Genomic DNA, 17,247 nt, shown 5'->3' on the forward strand with positions numbered 1-17,247 from the left:
CGTCTCCAAAATTCGATGGCGGCGGCTCCGAGTTTAATTTTATGGCCTCGAGTCGCTACCGAGGCTGCCGACAGTCTACAAAGGAGGACCCAGCTTTCTCAGTGCACCACCTAGTTCGTATGCCCTAGGTACTCGAAGCCTCCTGCTTATCCGCGCTCGTCTGTTCGTCCGGATGGCTCTCTTTCCAAAGTCAAATTCAGCCGATCGCCCAAGCACGTTCTGTCCTCGTTTTTCGGCACATCTTGCATGGCAGACCAAAGTCTGGGTGGCGTTTACTTCAGAGCTTCCAACATTTCAGCCGATGTTGAGAACTCGCAGCCCCGGGCAACGAAAACATGCAGGACACCTCAGCGAGAGGCTGGGCTGAGTGCCATGGTGCAGCAATTGGATGGCGGGTGCAGCTGAAGCCTGAGAGGATGGGGTACCGCATCGGTAACGAGAACCTTGAAGGCAGACGACGCAGTGCGACATTCGAGTAGCTCATACCGCTACGCTACTCCGCATGAAGAAAGAAACAAGCCGCCCCGAGTATGATTACCGCCAAAGAGGGTGTGCGGCCAGGGGGAAATGGACGATGGACGCCACCCAACGACACTAATCCCAATGGGCGATTCCTTCAAAGGGTTCAATTCAGGACCAAGAGAGACAATGGCGAAATCCCCCGGGGCCGTGGACCATGTCGTACACTTGTACCGAGAACGAGAGAGCAAGCCATCACTTGCTGGAGGATCCAAGAAAATAGCATCGGCGGAAACGAAGGCGTCTCTCATCTCCCGTTTTACCATCCGGTCTTTTGGGTAGGAGTTACGCAGCACGCGGGCTTGGACCAGAGTTCAGCAGGACGGCGGACGACGAACAAACGAACAAACGATCGCTATACGTTCCTCAGACATGGCAGTAGAGCGATCTCCGGGCCATCCCATCGTCATCCCAAGCTGCCCATCCAATGCCATGCAGCCCAAAACCCTCGAATCCTCAATACCATTCCCCCCTTCTCGTCTTTTCTCCGCACACACCCCCTTCCCCTGGATCCCTGACCCTGAACCCCTGGGCCCAGAGAATTCTAGCAGGGCGAACCAGGGAAAAACTGCAGAGCAAAGAGGCAAGGCAGCTGTGCAGGTATGCTGGCAGCGGGCCGACCAGGCTGTGAAGTCACAAGTGAAAGGAACGGTGGTGGGCTGGCTCGACATTTCGCGTGAAGCGCTGCCTCAAGCCCACTATTTCCAGCAACTATTGCTTGGTCTCTCCACTCTCCTAATAAAAATAGGCCCTGCGACTGGGTGTTGGAACCAGGGAAGTGCGTCGATGTGGGAGAAAGCAGACCAGACTCACAAAGCCCAGAGTCCCAGAGCAGCAGACCATCAGCAGGAACTAGAAAAATGGCCCACCAAGAACGCAGGACGCGGGACGCGGGACATGGGATGCAGAAGTGAGGAGAGGAGCAAAGCAAAGCAGAGCAGAGAGCAGAGGAGAGCATCGACCTTTCATATTTTCTCTCCTGGAGACCTGGAGACCTGGACTGGCCCTGCTCACGTTCTTTCTGACATGCCCCTGTTTGGTCGACGGGGACCCTCACACTTGGCTGGCCTGCGTTAGACTTGGCCGTGCCTTTTTGGCTCTTCTCTCGCTCACTCACTTTCTCTTGCCTTGCCTAATTCCTTACTGATCGGATCGCCTCCTCCTTTCCACATTCCCACCCGCCCACCGTTCGCTCCAAGTCTCCAACCTCTCGTTGTCTGCTTCGCCGACCCTCGCTGCTGCTGCCATCATTTGTTGCATATCATTTCGTGTTGTGCCCATCCATACCACGACTTGACTTTGTTTCTGTTTGTTCATTCGTTCTTCATATCCTAATACCCCAGTTTCCATCCTCCCCATCGCATCGCATCGGCGAACCCCCCCTAGCCCGCCCGCTTGTCCATCATCTCCATCGTCTCTGGCCTTGTACAGCCCGGGTCCAGCTTTTTTTTGCATCTCTTTACGTTTGGATAAAAAAGTTTGAATGAGATCATACGGCTTTTGGTTTCACGTCCTCGCATGCGCTCTATAGACTAATATTCGTCTCGTCGCCTTCTCGACTGTTCGCCGTCTCATTCTGTCTCGTTGGACAGACCCCTTGGGTAAGCCATCATCAAGCCATTCCTTTCGTCCTCCCTCATTCCTCAGCCCACCGGCCCAGGCCTATACATAGCTGCGCTCCCCCTTCGGATTCGCGACATCACGGCGCGCGAGAGAGCGGGAGAAGCATTGCATTGTTGTTGAGAGCCCAGGTCCATCGCTAAGGCTGCTGGCGGCTACCATTTCCGCAATACCCTCATTCCCCATCTTCCCGTCTCCTCGGTCCCCACGAGTGGCACACATACCTAGCTCAGTCGCATACTGGAGACACTCTTTGCGATACCTCACACACGCGCACAAGTCAACCAAGGACGGATCGCAGTTGCAGCTGACACTCTGGATTCTTTCCGCTACGCAGTATCGCCTCGCTTGCCGCACTTTGGTGTCACACTCCGCACCGAGTACTGACGCGAGCCACAAACAAAGCCCTCCCGAATCTCAGCTATCTGTCGTCATCCCACATCGGCTGACCCGCCTCGTATCGCTTTTTTTTTTCTGCGCTGCGGCCCCAGCCCAAGGCGAAGGACAGCCAGCCCCCAAAGATTTATCCTTACGAAGCCCGCTTCTCGAACTACTCGGCGTGTAAACACGCAACGTTTCTGTCCCACAGGGAAATACGAATAGCGGTTCATCCATATGCCTAGATTCTCCGTCTCTTTCGGCAGGCGGCGATCGACCGTCAACTCGGAAGAGTTCCATGATGAGCCGGTAGAGACAACGACCAAGGAAAGGCCGACTTCCTTCCGTGTCTTAGAAAGGACCGAAGTTGGAATTGGAGCAGGACAAAAGTCTTTTGACGGTGGTCACAGGCTGCTCAAGGCAACCACGATGGCAATTCCTCCCAAGCAATACTCGGACCTGTCTCTCGAGGACAACAACATATTTGCAGACGTGAAGAACAACCGGTATGTGTGCACCCGTCCATTTTCCTTTGAATCACGTTTCCATTTTAGAACACATTCTTGGCCCTGAAGGGCAGGAGGAGGTGGGATTGAGAAAGCAAGAAAGCGAGACCTGGAAAGCAAGCAGCAAAAAGAGGGTTGGCATGCATTCCACAGCGGCATGTCTCGGACTCAGCGGCGGATTGTTGCCCTGCTAGTGGTCTTTTTTTACTTGCTGTCTCGATTTCCCTCCCCTGTCTGCAATTCATTTCAGGGCCATGGCAAGGATTGTGTCTAACGTCGACTGACTCAGCTTAAGGGGAAGTGGGTCATCTAATACCACCAAAACAACCTCGACAGATACTTCTTCGCGCCACAGCAACGTCTCAACCACACCGTCTTCGGCTGACCTCGGCCACCAAGGGGCTCAGGAAGAATGGAAACCCTCGATTAGAAAATCACAGACCGAAGTCCCAGCTCCCAAGCACAGCTCTGGTGGGTTCCTTAGCAAAGCCGGCAGAACCTTTTCCTTTGGCGGTCAAAAGAAGAATCAAGTCCCCGTCGACGACCATCCTCTACCTCCTCCGCCCTTGCCTCCCCAGGCGTCGCTGGAGGACGACCATAATACCCGCAGACCGAGAGGTTTGACAGATTCCACCGACAGAACTGCCACGCCTCCCAAGCTCAGCGAGGAGGACTTTGCCCTCGACTTTGGCAGTAATTTTGGTAATATGTTCAAAGGTTCCGGGTTCGACAAAAGAGCTAGCCAAATGACGCTTCCCGGCAACGACAAGTCCAACATGGGACCCCGTTCCCTCACAACAAACCGAGTCAATCAACCTCAGCCGTCGCCCATCAAGATCGACAAGTCCATCAAAGTCGAGGCCTCGCCTTATTCATGGAGCAGTCAACACTCCAATGATAATTTGCTGCACTCCGGTTCCAACTCTCCCCCGGCTACTGCACCACCCCCAGTGCCCCGGCACGGCTCACCACTGGCCTTCCGCAACAATGTGCCATCCGATATCATCGAAGACGAAGATGCAAACCTTCTGAAGGATTCGGTGGCAGCTAGTCGATTTCTTGGCAGTTCCGGTCAGCCTAGCAACCCGTCTCCACCCGGGAGATTCCGCAGAAATGAAGATGCATTCTCCACAGCGTGGGATGCAACGGACAGCAAGAAGGAGGAGGAGAATATGTTCGATAACAGCAGAGCACAACCGCCGAAGCCACCCGCGAACACGCAACGCTACATCTCCAACAACAACAATCACAGCCCGCCCCGAAACAAAGTTATGACTCCCGCCGAGTTCGAGAAGTACCGTCGAGACAAGGAACGCGATGACAACACGAGCGAAACGGTCAAGGCCTCCGACGACAACCGCGATGACGATGAGGATCAGTATGATGACGACGAGGATGACATTGAAAAGGCGAAGCTAGCAGCCAAGCAAAGGAAGAAGCAGGAGGCTCACATGGCCGTCTACCGACAGCAGATGATGAAGGTGACGGGCGAGAACCCGATGGCCGGCCCTTCCGGGCATGCTACCCGACCAAATCTATCGGTGTCGCTCAGCACCCCCAACCTCGGAAACCTGACCGTCCCCGCGGGTCCACTGACGGGCAGGTCAGACGGCTCCGAGGGAGAGGAGGACGAAGAAGTGCCGCTTGCCATTTTGGCTGCACACGGATTCCCAAACAAGAACAAGCCGCCTGCTCGACTCATGAACATGGCTTCGAACCCTGATTTGCGTGCATCCGCTCAGAACCAGCCCCAGCCTGCGAGACCGGGGTCGAGCATGGGCGAGGGAACAGGGCCGAGGGGAACAAGCGGTGGTCACCTTCCCGCCTTTGCGAGGAAGCTGCCGCAAGACCCGTTCTTGGGTGCTGGTCTCATCAACGGACCGCCGCGCGAGTCTCTTACGTTTGGAGGAGGCTCTCCCGCCCCCGGTGCCCAGCAGCCAGCCGTCGTGGGCGGCCTTGTCGGTGTTATCGCTGGCGAGGAACGAGCCCGGGCTATGCGCAGAGGTAGCCCCAACGTTGAGGCTAACGTCGATCCCTTCACAGGAGCACCGGTTGGCCCTGGCAACGGAGTTCCGGCCTCCATGGTATACAGCAACATGAACGGAATGAACGGCGGAATGGGTGGTATGGGAGGCATGCCGCAGATGCAACAGATGCAGCAAATGCAACAGATGCAGCAGATGCAGGGAATGCAGGGAATGCCCGGAATGCCTCAGATGCCTCAGATGCCCCAGATGATGCTTACACCAGGAGACCAGGCACAGATTCAAATGACCCAGCAGATGCAGCAGTTTATGCAGATGCAGATGCAGTTCATGCAGATGATGGCGACTCCAGGTGGTCAGAACATGAACGCCATGAACGGAATGAATGGCATGCAAAGACCGATGAGCCATGTCGGAACACCCTCCGTCCACGACAGCCAGCGCCAGTCCTATTTTGGAGATTCCATGCTGGAGCCCCCTCGACTCGACCCCCGAACGAGAACCATGAGCATGGTGCAGCCAAGCTCCTCTTCGTGGATTCAACCTCCCGGAGGAGGATTTGCTCCATCTATTCACGGAGGCATGGGTGGTGGTGGGTACGCACCCAGTATTCACGCCCAAGGTGCCGGGTATGCTCCCTCGATCGCACCCTCGGAACGCAGCAACGTGGGCTTACCAGGCCGTTACAGACCCGTAACGCAAGCGCCCCAATTGGACTCTGGCCGACGCATGTCGGTCATGTCGGGAGCCATGGGATGGGACCAGCCTCCCAAGGTCGTCCAGCAGCAGGAGAACAAGTTGCCTGACAAATCCAACAGCAACTCGGACGATGACGACGAAGAGGGCTGGGCCGCGATGAAGGCCAAGAAGGAGAAGAAGCGGGGACTGTGGAGGACGAAGAAGAGCATCGGCAGTGAAATTGGAGCACTCATCTCTTGAAGGTACACAAAATGACGATGCCACATGGATAAAAGGGGGATGAGAGAAGAGGTGGGATATTGGAACACGACAAAAAAAAAGACTGGACATATTACCAAAAAGGAACACAGACACATCACGCAACTCATTTAAGGCGTGTTTGGGTTCTCTTTTCGATCTAGGGTTTGGTGTAGGGTAATCTTTCGGCGCACCCTCATCAAGTGTACATTCTGGGAGAATCTGTTTGCCGGGCGTCGCTGCGGGAGTGAAAGAGCAAGATGAAAGGACTTGGTTATTGTTTACAAAGTCATGATAGACAGCTCTTGGTGCCATAATCAACTAATGTTGGAGAAAAAAACTTGAAGATGAGCCCTTTTTCATTGCCTAGACCATGCTTGCGCTGTGTTTGGTGTACGCAACCTACTCAGGGGCCCCGAAAGTTTGTTCACTCGATCATTGGCCCCAGGTTCTACTAGTAGATGTTGATGTGTTTTCAAATGGCAAGTAAATTTCAATGGGTCGATCTCTATCCACGACAGACCCTTGGTATGATTCGTTTCGTTTCTCTTTTAAGTCTCCTTTTTCGGATTCTTTTACTTTTTTTTTCCAGCAAACGTCTAAAACCCAAAGAGCTTCCCCTTGCCAATCCCTTTCACCTCAAAGACGCAGCAGTTGTGTCAAATGGGAGTTTTCTTCCTGACGAACGGGGAATTCCTCTTTCTTTCCCTCTTTACCTTCACTCCATCTTGCCCGCAGCCCACGCCTTGCGCTTGACGCCGAGCTCGACGGCGGCCAGGCCCCAGTCCTCGCCGTGGTTGTGACCGCCGGCCGTGAGCCCGGCGCGGGCCTGAGCCTGCTCGTCGCTGAGGACGGTCAGGACGCCAAAGATGACGGGGACGCCCGTGTCGAGGCCGACGCGCATGAGGCCCTGCGAGACGGCGTCGGCAATGTACTCAAAGTGCATCGTCTCGCCCTTGATGAGGACGCCGACGGCGATGATGGCGTCAAATGGCTGGCCGCTGGCGGTTTCGGTGGGGAGGGAGGTCAGGTCCGTGGTGGAGGCGCCGAGGAGGTCGCCGGCCGAGGTGCCGGTGCCGGATTGTGCGGATTGGACTTGGGAGGCTTGGTAGAGTCTGTGGGTTTGGGGGGGGTTGGTCATTGTCAGCCAAGTAGCTTCTGGAATGGATTGCGAAAGCGGAAGTTCCGAGCCCCAGCCAGTCTTGCTTGTGCGACTGCTTTGCCGTTGACTCACCTCTGGACGGAGATGGGGAGCTCCCAAGCTCCCGGGACGGACTGGACGACGATGCTGGACTCCTTTACGCCGCAGGCGAGGAGCTTCTCCTTGGCGCCCTTGACGAGGGGTTCGATGATGGACGAGTTCCAGCGGGCGTGGACGATACCGATGCGCAGGGCGCTGCCGTCGTGCTGTTGCGGGGTAGGTCCCTTGATGTCGGACATTTTGAGTTGAATGGGTTGGTGGTGATTTGGGAAGAGGAAGGGTGTCCAGACGTTTGTGATCGTGATCGCGGTAAGTGAGTGGGCGGGCAGCTCTGTAGTTTTTTGGCGGGGTGGTTTGAAGATGGCAAGTGGTGGGATGGACAGCAATGCTTCTTGGGAGCTGGGAAGAGCTACGTAAGATGCGGGTTTTGGCTTAGGAATCGCTTAGCATGACTTGTGTTTGTATTACGGGATACACAGTAGCAAGGCGGGCGGGCGGGCGTCCAGGAACGAGGACCTTGCGATGCGGGGCAGAGCGGTTTGAGGTGCTTGCGTGCCTTGCACCTGCGAAGGGGAGCTGCGGGGCTCGGCGCCCTGGGAATTGACTGCAGGAAACAGTACCTTAGCTTTGGCACGGGCGGTTGCTCTCATTAAGGCTATCGACTGGGACCAGCTGGCAAATCGGCCGTCGTGTTCTTGGACGGGAAGGGACGACTTACACACCTACTTCCTACGCTTGCTGTTAAGTACGTCCAGTCTCTTCTTGTTGCCTTTCTCCCAAGTCCAGATCCGCCGGATTCTTCTAACCTTCGTAACACCATCATCTTGACAATTTTCCTTGTCGTTCTTCTCACATCGTCGTGTCCATATTGTCTGTCCCTTACTATCTAGTAATATCTTCTCCCTTTCGGGGCACCTGCTCTTGTCTTAGACGTCTGCGCCGATCTCTTTGAGCCCTGTGTTCGTGCAGGATGTCAATATCTCAGCTACCTCAAGCTACTGTTCGTCAGCTTGGCTCCTCTGTCGTCATCCCATCTCCTGTGTCACTTGTCAAGGAACTCGTAGACAATGCTATTGACGCCAATGCAAACCATATCGAGATCAGAACTTCCGCAAACGCAATAGACAAAATCCAGGTCAGAGACAACGGTCACGGTATTAGCTCAGAAGACTACGATGCTCTTGGACGCCGGTCCCACACCAGTAAGCTTCGGACTTTCGAGGAGCTTCAATGCAAGGGAGGCCAAACACTCGGCTTCCGCGGCGATGCCTTGGCAAGCGTAAATGCCGTCTCGAAGCTTACCATCACGACTAGAACGACCCGTGATCCAGTGGCGGTCTTGCTGGTACTAAACCCCAAGGGCGGTGGATTTACGGATAAGAAGCATGTTGCGGGCTCCGTTGGGACTACCGTCGACGTCTCGGACTTGTTTGCCAACATTCCGGTTCGCAGGCAACAAATTCTGAAGGAGAGCAAGAAAACATACGCACAGATCAAGGACCTCCTACAGGTATACGCACTCACTCGACCTCACATTAGACTCTGCTTAAAGGTCATCAAAAATGACAAGCTCTCGTGGTCTTATGCTCCAAGCAAAGACGGTGGCGTACGAGAGGCAGTTCTCCAAGTCTTTGGATCCGAACTAGTTTCGCAATGCGTCTAGAAGACGTTCAGTGGAACCACTCCTGCGATCTTAGCAACGAAACCGGGAAGACCAGACACACCAGCATCCGTCATGAGACTCGAAGCTTTTCTCCCGAGAGCTGATGCCGATCCCTTGAAGGTGTCTGGCAAAGGCTACTTCATTTCCGTTGACTCGAGACCTATGGCTACCACAGGGGGCACGATGAAGAAACTTGTCGATATTTACAAAAAACACCTGCGCGGCTGTGTCGTTCTTGACAATTCTTCCAAGTCCATTCCCAAGCCCTTCATACGCTTGAATGTCGAATGCAGGCTCGGAAGCTACGACCCCAACGTAACCACGGCCAAAGACGAGGTAATCTTTGCAAACGAGCCAAAATTACTGTCCCTATTCGAAGACATGTGCAAGGAGATATACCGAGCAACCGAGCCCGACATAACAGCTGAAGTGGTCACGGAAAGTCACCAAGGTGCATACGAGCGAGCTAGACATCAAAGTCCGGATCTTCTTCCAGACGACGACGAAGAGAACTATGACCTCCTGCAAGAATTGGTCTCGGTCGACGGGAAGAGTCAGGAAAGAGTACTGACCGGCCTGGGTTCCCCTGAAAGTGGACAGCAGCTGCCAGAACCCCCCGATAGAGAGCATTCACACGGTCGTAAAGCCGTGCCTGGGGCGGTGGAAGATCTGAGTTGTCCCGCTTCTGTGGATCACAGCTCAATAGATATCGAGTACAGCACTGTCATAGACAGTTCCCCTTCCTCAGACCCAGGGCAAGCACGAATTGGCCGAGGAGATGAGGGGGATACTCAGGAAGCAGTGCTCACCCAAACTCTCCTTCGGACTGGTTGGGAAGTGAATATGGCTAGAGAAGAGACTGCCAGTCCCGAGGGTCAAACGCAGCTGGTTCTTCTGGGGCCTCCCAGCACTGACGTACACGAGTTCATCCAGTCACAAATGGAACAGCAGACACAAAGAGAGGAACCAAACCCGTGGTCTTTGGCCAGGAAGGCGGCAGCAAACCATTCGGCTCGCCGCGAAGATATATCTGGCCTCCAATACACGGGCGAACACAGGGACGGCGATACAACTCCTCGCCAGCAAGGCCATGCCCCCAATTTAGCAGATACTATGCAAGAAGCCGATGAAGTAGTCAGCCAAGAGATCGAAGATCGAGAATTTTCTCGTCAGCAGAAATCCCAACCCCATTGGGTACCTGCAGCAGCAAGGGAGGGTATTTACGAACCAGATACCTTGAAACCACCGATACTACAACACCCTACCGCCCCACCGACAAGTCATCAGATTCCAAGACACCGGGAACAGCGAAGAATTCCAAGAGATGAGGAGGCATTCCATTCATCTTTTACTGGACACGAAATCGAAGACCTGGAAATAATACCGCAGAGGGGCCCAGGTGTTCGCCAACGCATCGGTGCCAAGACGCCGTATCCCTTTACGGATCTTGACGAGAGTAGTGTGCTTGGCACGCCTCCTCCGTCTTCCAGTCCATTGCGAAAGCCATTCCGAGTACCTGCCCGCATTGAACAAGGTAGCAACCGTCATGGACGACAGGCACCGCTGAGGCCTGCCCAGGCTGCTCGGAGATTTGAGCCTCGTAGGGCAGACGGACTGAGACAAAGCAAGCTTGCCGTTAACACACGAAGAGATATACAGCACCCGGAGCTCAAGGATACATCAGGTTATTGCTTTCCTTCAATTGAGTCCAGAAGAGATAATTACAATGATGATGTCGAAGAGACGAGGAAGTCAAAGCATCGGTATGAGCAAGCCAGCCCAGATCCAAACGAGAGGCAGATGTTGGAGAGATTGAACGCTCTACGCCACAGAACTGAAGACGTGTATGTCGAAATTGCAGGTGAAGAACGCGGAAGATCACTCTCACGGAGAGCTACAACCACCCTGCCAGATATGTCTCCGCGAAGATACCTGAAGAAGAGGCTGGCATCTAGGTCCAGGTCGAGAACCAAGATACACAAGAGAATGAGATCTGAGATGCTTCCATTTGAGAAGCTTTTCTCTGAGCCTCACACCCAAACACACTCACTTGCACTTGATCTACAAGATTTGCGGCAGGAGGTTACCAATGCGTCTGATTTTGATCTTTACATCTCCAGAGGCATCCAGGAAGTGGCGTTTCACATGGGTAGGAATGAAATGGAGAATATCAGCAACAAGCTTCAAGAAATTGTGTGCGCCTGGGTGTATGAGAAGCATGGAGTTGAGGTGGAGCTCGAGGTTGATATTGGTGCATTGTGCGATGGAGAAGACATAGGAGTATAGTGTGATAAGTTTTCTTACTCTATGATGAGTGTCATATCCCTCGAGAGCCAGGCGTTAGGTCGCGTTACAAGGCGGCTTTGCTATGGGGCGAGTTATCACTATTTGTACACTGGGTTTTTACTTGCTTCATGTAGACAGTGACAACCATAACTTACTTCAATGGCTGCACCTGTGCCTCACTTATTCTACATTTGCTCGGCTCATCCTCTAGTCTGCCTGTCTCATGTCCCACTGTATCTAGGCCAAGTCTTACCACCAAGAGCTTGTACACCATATCTACCCTGGAGAAGTCTTCAAGCAAGTGGCAGTTTTTGGATCATTCGTTTCTTCCACCCCAAGGCGTTCTACGTCTTACTTCGCCTGGTGACAAGGGTCGTTATGAGAGATGGCAGTTGAACATTTCTGGACGAGAATACAGGTAGTGACAGAAGTAATGGCGTCGATAGATTTCCAATGTCAGCTACATAAAGTTGCTCGAAACGTCATAGTCAACCAGTGACTGGGCATTTTACAAAGAAAGGATGCTCTAGAAGACCACCAAGAAAGTCTGACCAAGGTAAGCAGAGATGGCACTACTTACTTTGATTGACATACTATATGTGTATTTTATCATGCTAGGGCCATGGGCTTTCGTCACGTTATTAATATGCCCTGGCATTCAACGGAAGAAGTACTTCGCAAGAAAGAGTGTACTGGCATGCTTGATACGCTGCCTACTTACATGGCAACATATATCTATGGTTACAAACGGGGCCTTGGTGATATAAAAATTGCGGTTTACCTTACCAGGCTAGCAATACTTTCTCACCCGAGGCAATGAGAAAGCAATGAAGTTGGCCAAACTCCAGTCATGCCGTTCCAAGGGTACGTCACTCTAATGCGAAAGCAGCGGGGAAAATGGAAGGCTGGATGGAGAAAAAAAAAAGGAGGGGTGGATGGGGGTGGCACTGCCGATCAAAGGAGGTAACAATGATACGGGAGTCCACAAAACCAGGCCCCTTGGGCGAATACACGTAACTTGGTGTATACTCCGTACAAGGCTTCCTGTGAAATCTTTACGGGACTGGGACTGGTTTTCCGCGTTGAACGCAGTGGCACCAGTGTGAAGGAGACGACTCGGCTGGCTTGACATGACGATGGATCTCAGTTGTTGCTCCCACTGTGCTGCCGCGTTTTGAGGGAGAGGGTTTGCTATTGCGCGGCCATGGCAGTGATGTCCACAATGAATATACAAGTGCCTTCCAGCCGTCCGAACCGCCCTCCCAGCGGGAGAGTGTGGAAACTCGGGAAGAGCCTGAGTGGTTGGAAGCATACTCCATGATGCAGCACGGCAACGGGTGGGGGGGCTTGAGAAAGACGGCATCATCGTATTCCTGCTGTGCCGGTGCCTACCATTCTAGCACGCCTAGCTAGTGTGTAAAGGGCCGCAGTACTTTTGAACCTCTTCTGCAGCAACTTTTCGAGGTCTCTTCCCGACCACACCGTTCGGGCGTAAGGTGACACAGGACAAGTCTCTACCCATTTGACTCGGGTTGACCCTGTGGCTTACCCGTAACGGCTCATGTGAGGCGAACCCGGTGATGGCGCCCCACCGGGTCCGGCTTCCTGGCGTCCTGCCTGTCTCACATTAGGTTCCCGCGAGGTAAGGGCTGGACTGGCCTAGAAACAGTGTTCGGTGGTTGCGAAGCGGTGAGATATAGCAGACGGCTACAGGTTAGAGGGCAAGACCGGCCATTTCCTCAAAGAAGCTATACGATGGGAGATAAGGTGAGCACGCGGAGTGAGGCATGCCTGCTCGGGAACCAAGAGAATGAGTTGAAACCATGTTTCTCTGGATTGTGTGTTGGCATCTGTGAATTCCGCACAAGTTACCCTCATATCAACGGCTGAGATCCGGCCTGGGCAACACGGGGTTTCCGCGGCTACCAGTAAATATCTTAGCACTTCATCATGTAGACGGCCATCAAAAGAGAAGAAAGCTCGCAAGATTCGTGCTGTCGATTAAGGAGGCAACAGTCAGCCTATCCTTAGCGACAGACCGTGAAGCAGGCGGCATGACTTGAAATCAGCTTCGTCGTCCGGGATGCGGCAACAATGGGGGCAAGTGGGGCTGAAGAGCGTCGTTCAGACAGCGTGATGGCACTCAAATCAGCGGTGCGAAATTATGCATAGGTACCATGCCGGGATAAGAGCCTCAAAGTCGTTGTCTGGAGCAAAAGAATCAAAGGTTGCCGAAAATAGCTACAACAGAAGTAAGCGAGACACATGGAGACTGGCTTGTGCAGAAGTTCGTATTGGGGACGCGAAGGAATCTAATTCCTATTTGTTGTCGCCACGGGTGGTGGAGGGAAAGGCGGTATGATTGGGTTGGTCGACTAGCGAGTTATCGCAATTGACGGATGACGGGTTTTGACGAAGAGAGTCCATGTTTCACTACCAAAGTTTGACGTACGTTTGCTTGAGATACTTACGCAAGCACGGCAAGGTTGGCAAAGTCAGTTGGGTAGGTTCTGTGTACCCAGATAATCGAGGTGGTGGCTTATTCCCAGTTTCGAGGTGATCATTCTGGCCTCTAGGCAGTGAGTGACTGAGCTGGCAGCGCATTGAGTCTGAAGTCTCATATTATAATGCAATTCGAGTCGATTTTCTTTTTGAAGGGACGGACGATGATGTTTCGAGAGCATGCACGAGTATAGATACGATGGCTATGGCCAAGGATGTGTTGTGCGAATGAAGTGTCGAGTTGTGCAATTGGGGGTATAGCAGCCAGATGCTATGCATGGAGAACCCGTCAACCATGATTAAATGCTGGTCCATGCTGGCAGGTTTTTCTTGCTGTGCGTTGTAGTAGCTCGGGTTTCTGTGGCTCAGCCAGCAACAACATCGATAGGTATTCCTGGCCGTGGACGCTGGAGAAGCCCTCTGCTGGGATTGGAGCGTCGCACACGGCGCCGCGGGATGGACGATCCTCTGCGATGCATGTGCCTAGGCAATTTGCTCAGTGTCTTGGAAACTGGGTCTGCCGGATTCATTGGGATCTCGATCCGGTGCCTTTCTTGGTTTTGCATCTCCCTCCATGGGGAATTGTGACGATGCTGCTGGTATTGATGCTCGTTTACAAGGTAGCACGCAGAGTCTAGCTGGATGCTTGCCAGCATATAGACGGGTACTGTATCGATCGGTGGTCTAGGTTTCGTCTGAAGTCGTAGTTCTGTCCTGCCACAGTCATGTTCAGTTGATGATCCTGGCAGATTGGCCCATGCGCGACTCTCTTCATCTCCGTCCAAATTGTTTCCCGAAGGCGAACAGTGTGTCGGTAACCGGAAGGGGAGACGAGGACAAGGGCAGAAATTTGTCGGCCAAGTGTGCCGTGTGCTCGTTACCGTAAGGTACTGTAGCATTGGACGGATACGCATAGAAGGTTGTCATTCTGGATGTAGTCAAGTTACAACAGAGTCCGCTCAAAAACAGAAAGACAGGCGGACTGGTGTACTGCGTATGCTGGCGCTGTAAGCACGGCGACTGGAGATGCCCGTATGCAAGTCACAGATGCGATTGAACTGCCATCTCAGGCCTGAAGCGTGCTTGGGCTGTGCATGTCCTTGTCCTTGTATTGCTCTGCTCTGCCTGCTCTGCCTGCTCTGCACGAGCTCACTGAGCGTTGTGGTACTGCTGGGTCACTTGATGGTTAGCGGAGGTGGTTTTGGTGATTAATCGGAGGACGATGCCTTACTTGACATGCCATGATGCCAGTAACACCTAAGGAATACCTAGATTGCATAGAGTTTGGCGTGTTATTTGGCACCATTGAGTGCGCGACGGATGGCATTAGCCACATCCAGGTCAGAGACAAGGTCTCACGCCAGCTGTTGGCGTTGAAATGGATCGAGGTGACCTAGCTTTGCGGAATTCCATCGGCACGTCATAGGGTGGCAGTCTTGGGTTTCAGGCCGGGCGCTAGACAAGCACTGCCATTGGGAAACCTTCTTCCCCTCGCCCTTGTCTTACCTTATGTACCGGCCCCCGTCGTCTGTCTGCTTTGGACGAGCCTAGGTTCGAGCGAGGTTTGCGCTGGAGAGCGATACAGATAGGTGGTGTACTCGCATGGTTCGTAGTTGGACAGTCTTGACAGTGTCCCTGCGTGAGGCCACTTTAGGTGTTCGTAGCCCCAAGAGAAAAGAAGGGGTCCAGGGTATTCATAGCGGCGAAGCGAAGACTAACGAGCGGACAAGCCATGTCTGGACCTTGTCAGTGAGTCGGCTGGGCGACGAGACGAATTGAGCAAATGGTCGGGTGGGCTCGTTGTGACATGCACTGGGCAGACAAAACTACGTAGTAAGTACATGTACAGAATATTGAGGGCCCAGAGACCGAGAGAGAGTGTGTGTTCCGTAATAAGGTAGCCAATTTTCTCAGGTCGCTCCCACTTTTGGCTGACCTGACCTGAATTGAAATGGGTTGAGATGGGCCCAGGCTGGCAGGGACGGGGCTCGGCTGCGCCTTACTGAGTGGGGAACTGAACATCCATGGCCTGGCTGAGGGGGGTGTCCAACGGGCAGCCAACCGGCAACTTTGAATGCGCCCGGGGACCCCTTGGATTTGTGGCTTTTTGGGGGGAAGAATGATGCGGATGGATGGATTGATGGGGAGTGGAAGGGCAGGAACCTGAGAAGGAAACGGAACCCAGCGAGCAGGCACCCAGCAAACTGCACCCTGGGACCTACCTACCTAACCTACCTACTGTGGTATGGTAAGCAGATGCTGTGAGGAAAGGAAGGAAAGGAAAGGTACATCGGAGCAAGTACCTTCTCTCCTATCATACGAATACATTGGAAAATGTACTTTGAAGTTCCTAATCCTATCCCTTCACGTCTCTTTCCTGCGGCCTCGCCCTGGACGGTGCTGGGCAACTGGGCTGCTCCCAGCACTTGGCCAGCGCACTGATGAGTTCTCAATGGCCGACAGCACCGAGAACCGAAGACGAACTGAACCTCCACTGGACTCATTCCATCCATCGTCTTACATACAATGTGTGAGCTGTCCGTGGCACGGGAGGGCGGCAGGGCGACAAGGGGCACCAAGGGCGAGTAAACGTGCGGACAAAAGACCCGAGAACATGAAGTGAGAACGCTCAGCCACATCCATCTTGCAGTAGAATCGTTTCCGTGTCGCACCTCAGGTCAGCTCTTTTACCTGCATCCCAGAGCAGAGCTGGGCCAATTCTGCTGTCTTGTGCTGAGCTGGTCGACCGATCCGCACCTCACAGGCTCACCTTGACAGGGGTATGGGCTTGAACGGGCATGGACAGGGGGTCTGCGAGGTACATTCTCCAAAGTCGCTTTTCGCAAAAGAAGGATGAGCAACCAGAGAAGGATCCCTGGTATCCGTACCTTCGGAGTACTCTTCCAAAGTACTTGCTCCCCCGGCTCACTCCAACTCTTCCTTCCATTGAGCTGCTCTCCCGCGCAACAACATCCCGTCTTTCCTGCCTGCACCTGCACCGCCGACACCACCGACACCACCACCACCACGACGCACACACACGTCGCTCAGTCAGACAGAGACACACCCACTCAGCCAACATTCCTCCCTCTCCCCTCCTTGAATTTTTCATTCTCCCATAGCACAGGCCAACCTACCACGCGACAAACACATCATCGGCCAGAAGCCAAATCGTACGGATACTGGAAGGAAAACAATTTGACAAAAGAATAGCAAGCTTGAGATCACGGTATCGCGCCCAACGAATCGAGAAACGAAATCACGGCGACAATACAATACGAGGCGACCGCTGTAGTGCCCCCAAGATGCCGGGATTTTAGCACACCACTCCCGTCTTTCTCCTCTTTGCCTCAGTGCGTCTTTCGTTCACCCTACGCCGCTTCATCCGTCCCGCTTGCCTCTGTAGCAGCGTTCGACTACACGCCAGGCGGGACGCCTGTCCGAAACATGCGAATGCCTCCATCTGCTCCTCCACGAGACCTACCCCATCCTGAGAGCGTTCCAAGACATGCAGTGATAGTCCACCCTGGACGTGGAAAGCGCGTTCCTTCGCTGTCATTCCAACTCGTCAAGTCTTTACATTCGCTGTCGAGGCAGAATCCTCGCTCGCCTCTTCAAGGATCCCAATATCCTTCATCACACTCGCTCACG

At 53.6% G+C, this 17,247-nt stretch overlaps 4 protein-coding genes across 4 annotated transcripts; 3 read left to right on the plus strand and 1 right to left on the minus strand.

Moving 5' to 3' along the window:
* Positions 1 to 891: 891 nt before the first annotated feature.
* CABS01_14383 (uncharacterized protein) lies at positions 892 to 1,596 on the plus strand (the record flags this gene model as incomplete). Its single annotated transcript, XM_060547722.1, has 1 exon — positions 892 to 1,596. The coding sequence occupies one exon, from the start codon at positions 892 to 894 to the stop codon at positions 1,594 to 1,596; it is 705 nt and encodes a 234-aa protein (XP_060393429.1).
* Positions 1,597 to 2,754: 1,158 nt separating this feature from the next.
* CABS01_14384 (uncharacterized protein) lies at positions 2,755 to 5,947 on the plus strand (the record flags this gene model as incomplete). Its single annotated transcript, XM_060547723.1, has 2 exons — positions 2,755 to 3,023; positions 3,319 to 5,947. 2 exons carry the CDS (start codon positions 2,755 to 2,757, stop codon positions 5,945 to 5,947), a joined length of 2,898 nt encoding a protein of 965 aa, XP_060393430.1.
* A 715-nt stretch (positions 5,948 to 6,662) lies between these two features.
* Positions 6,663 to 7,384, minus strand: CABS01_14385 (6,7-dimethyl-8-ribityllumazine synthase; the record flags this gene model as incomplete). The annotated part of the gene is made up of 2 exons (XM_060547724.1): positions 6,663 to 7,059; positions 7,179 to 7,384. 2 exons carry the CDS (start codon positions 7,382 to 7,384, stop codon positions 6,663 to 6,665), a joined length of 603 nt encoding a protein of 200 aa, XP_060393431.1.
* A 731-nt stretch (positions 7,385 to 8,115) lies between these two features.
* Positions 8,116 to 11,516, plus strand: CABS01_14386 (uncharacterized protein; the record flags this gene model as incomplete). The annotated part of the gene is made up of 4 exons (XM_060547725.1): positions 8,116 to 8,655; positions 9,061 to 10,652; positions 10,929 to 11,088; positions 11,229 to 11,516. The coding sequence occupies 4 exons, from the start codon at positions 8,116 to 8,118 to the stop codon at positions 11,514 to 11,516; spliced, it is 2,580 nt and encodes an 859-aa protein (XP_060393432.1).
* Positions 11,517 to 17,247: the final 5,731 nt, after the last annotated feature.

This window comes from Colletotrichum abscissum (genome assembly GCF_030869225.1).
Source record: "Colletotrichum abscissum strain IMI 504890 chromosome Unknown Scaffold_53.1, whole genome shotgun sequence".
Classification (NCBI taxonomy): Eukaryota; Fungi; Ascomycota; class Sordariomycetes; order Glomerellales; family Glomerellaceae; genus Colletotrichum; species Colletotrichum abscissum.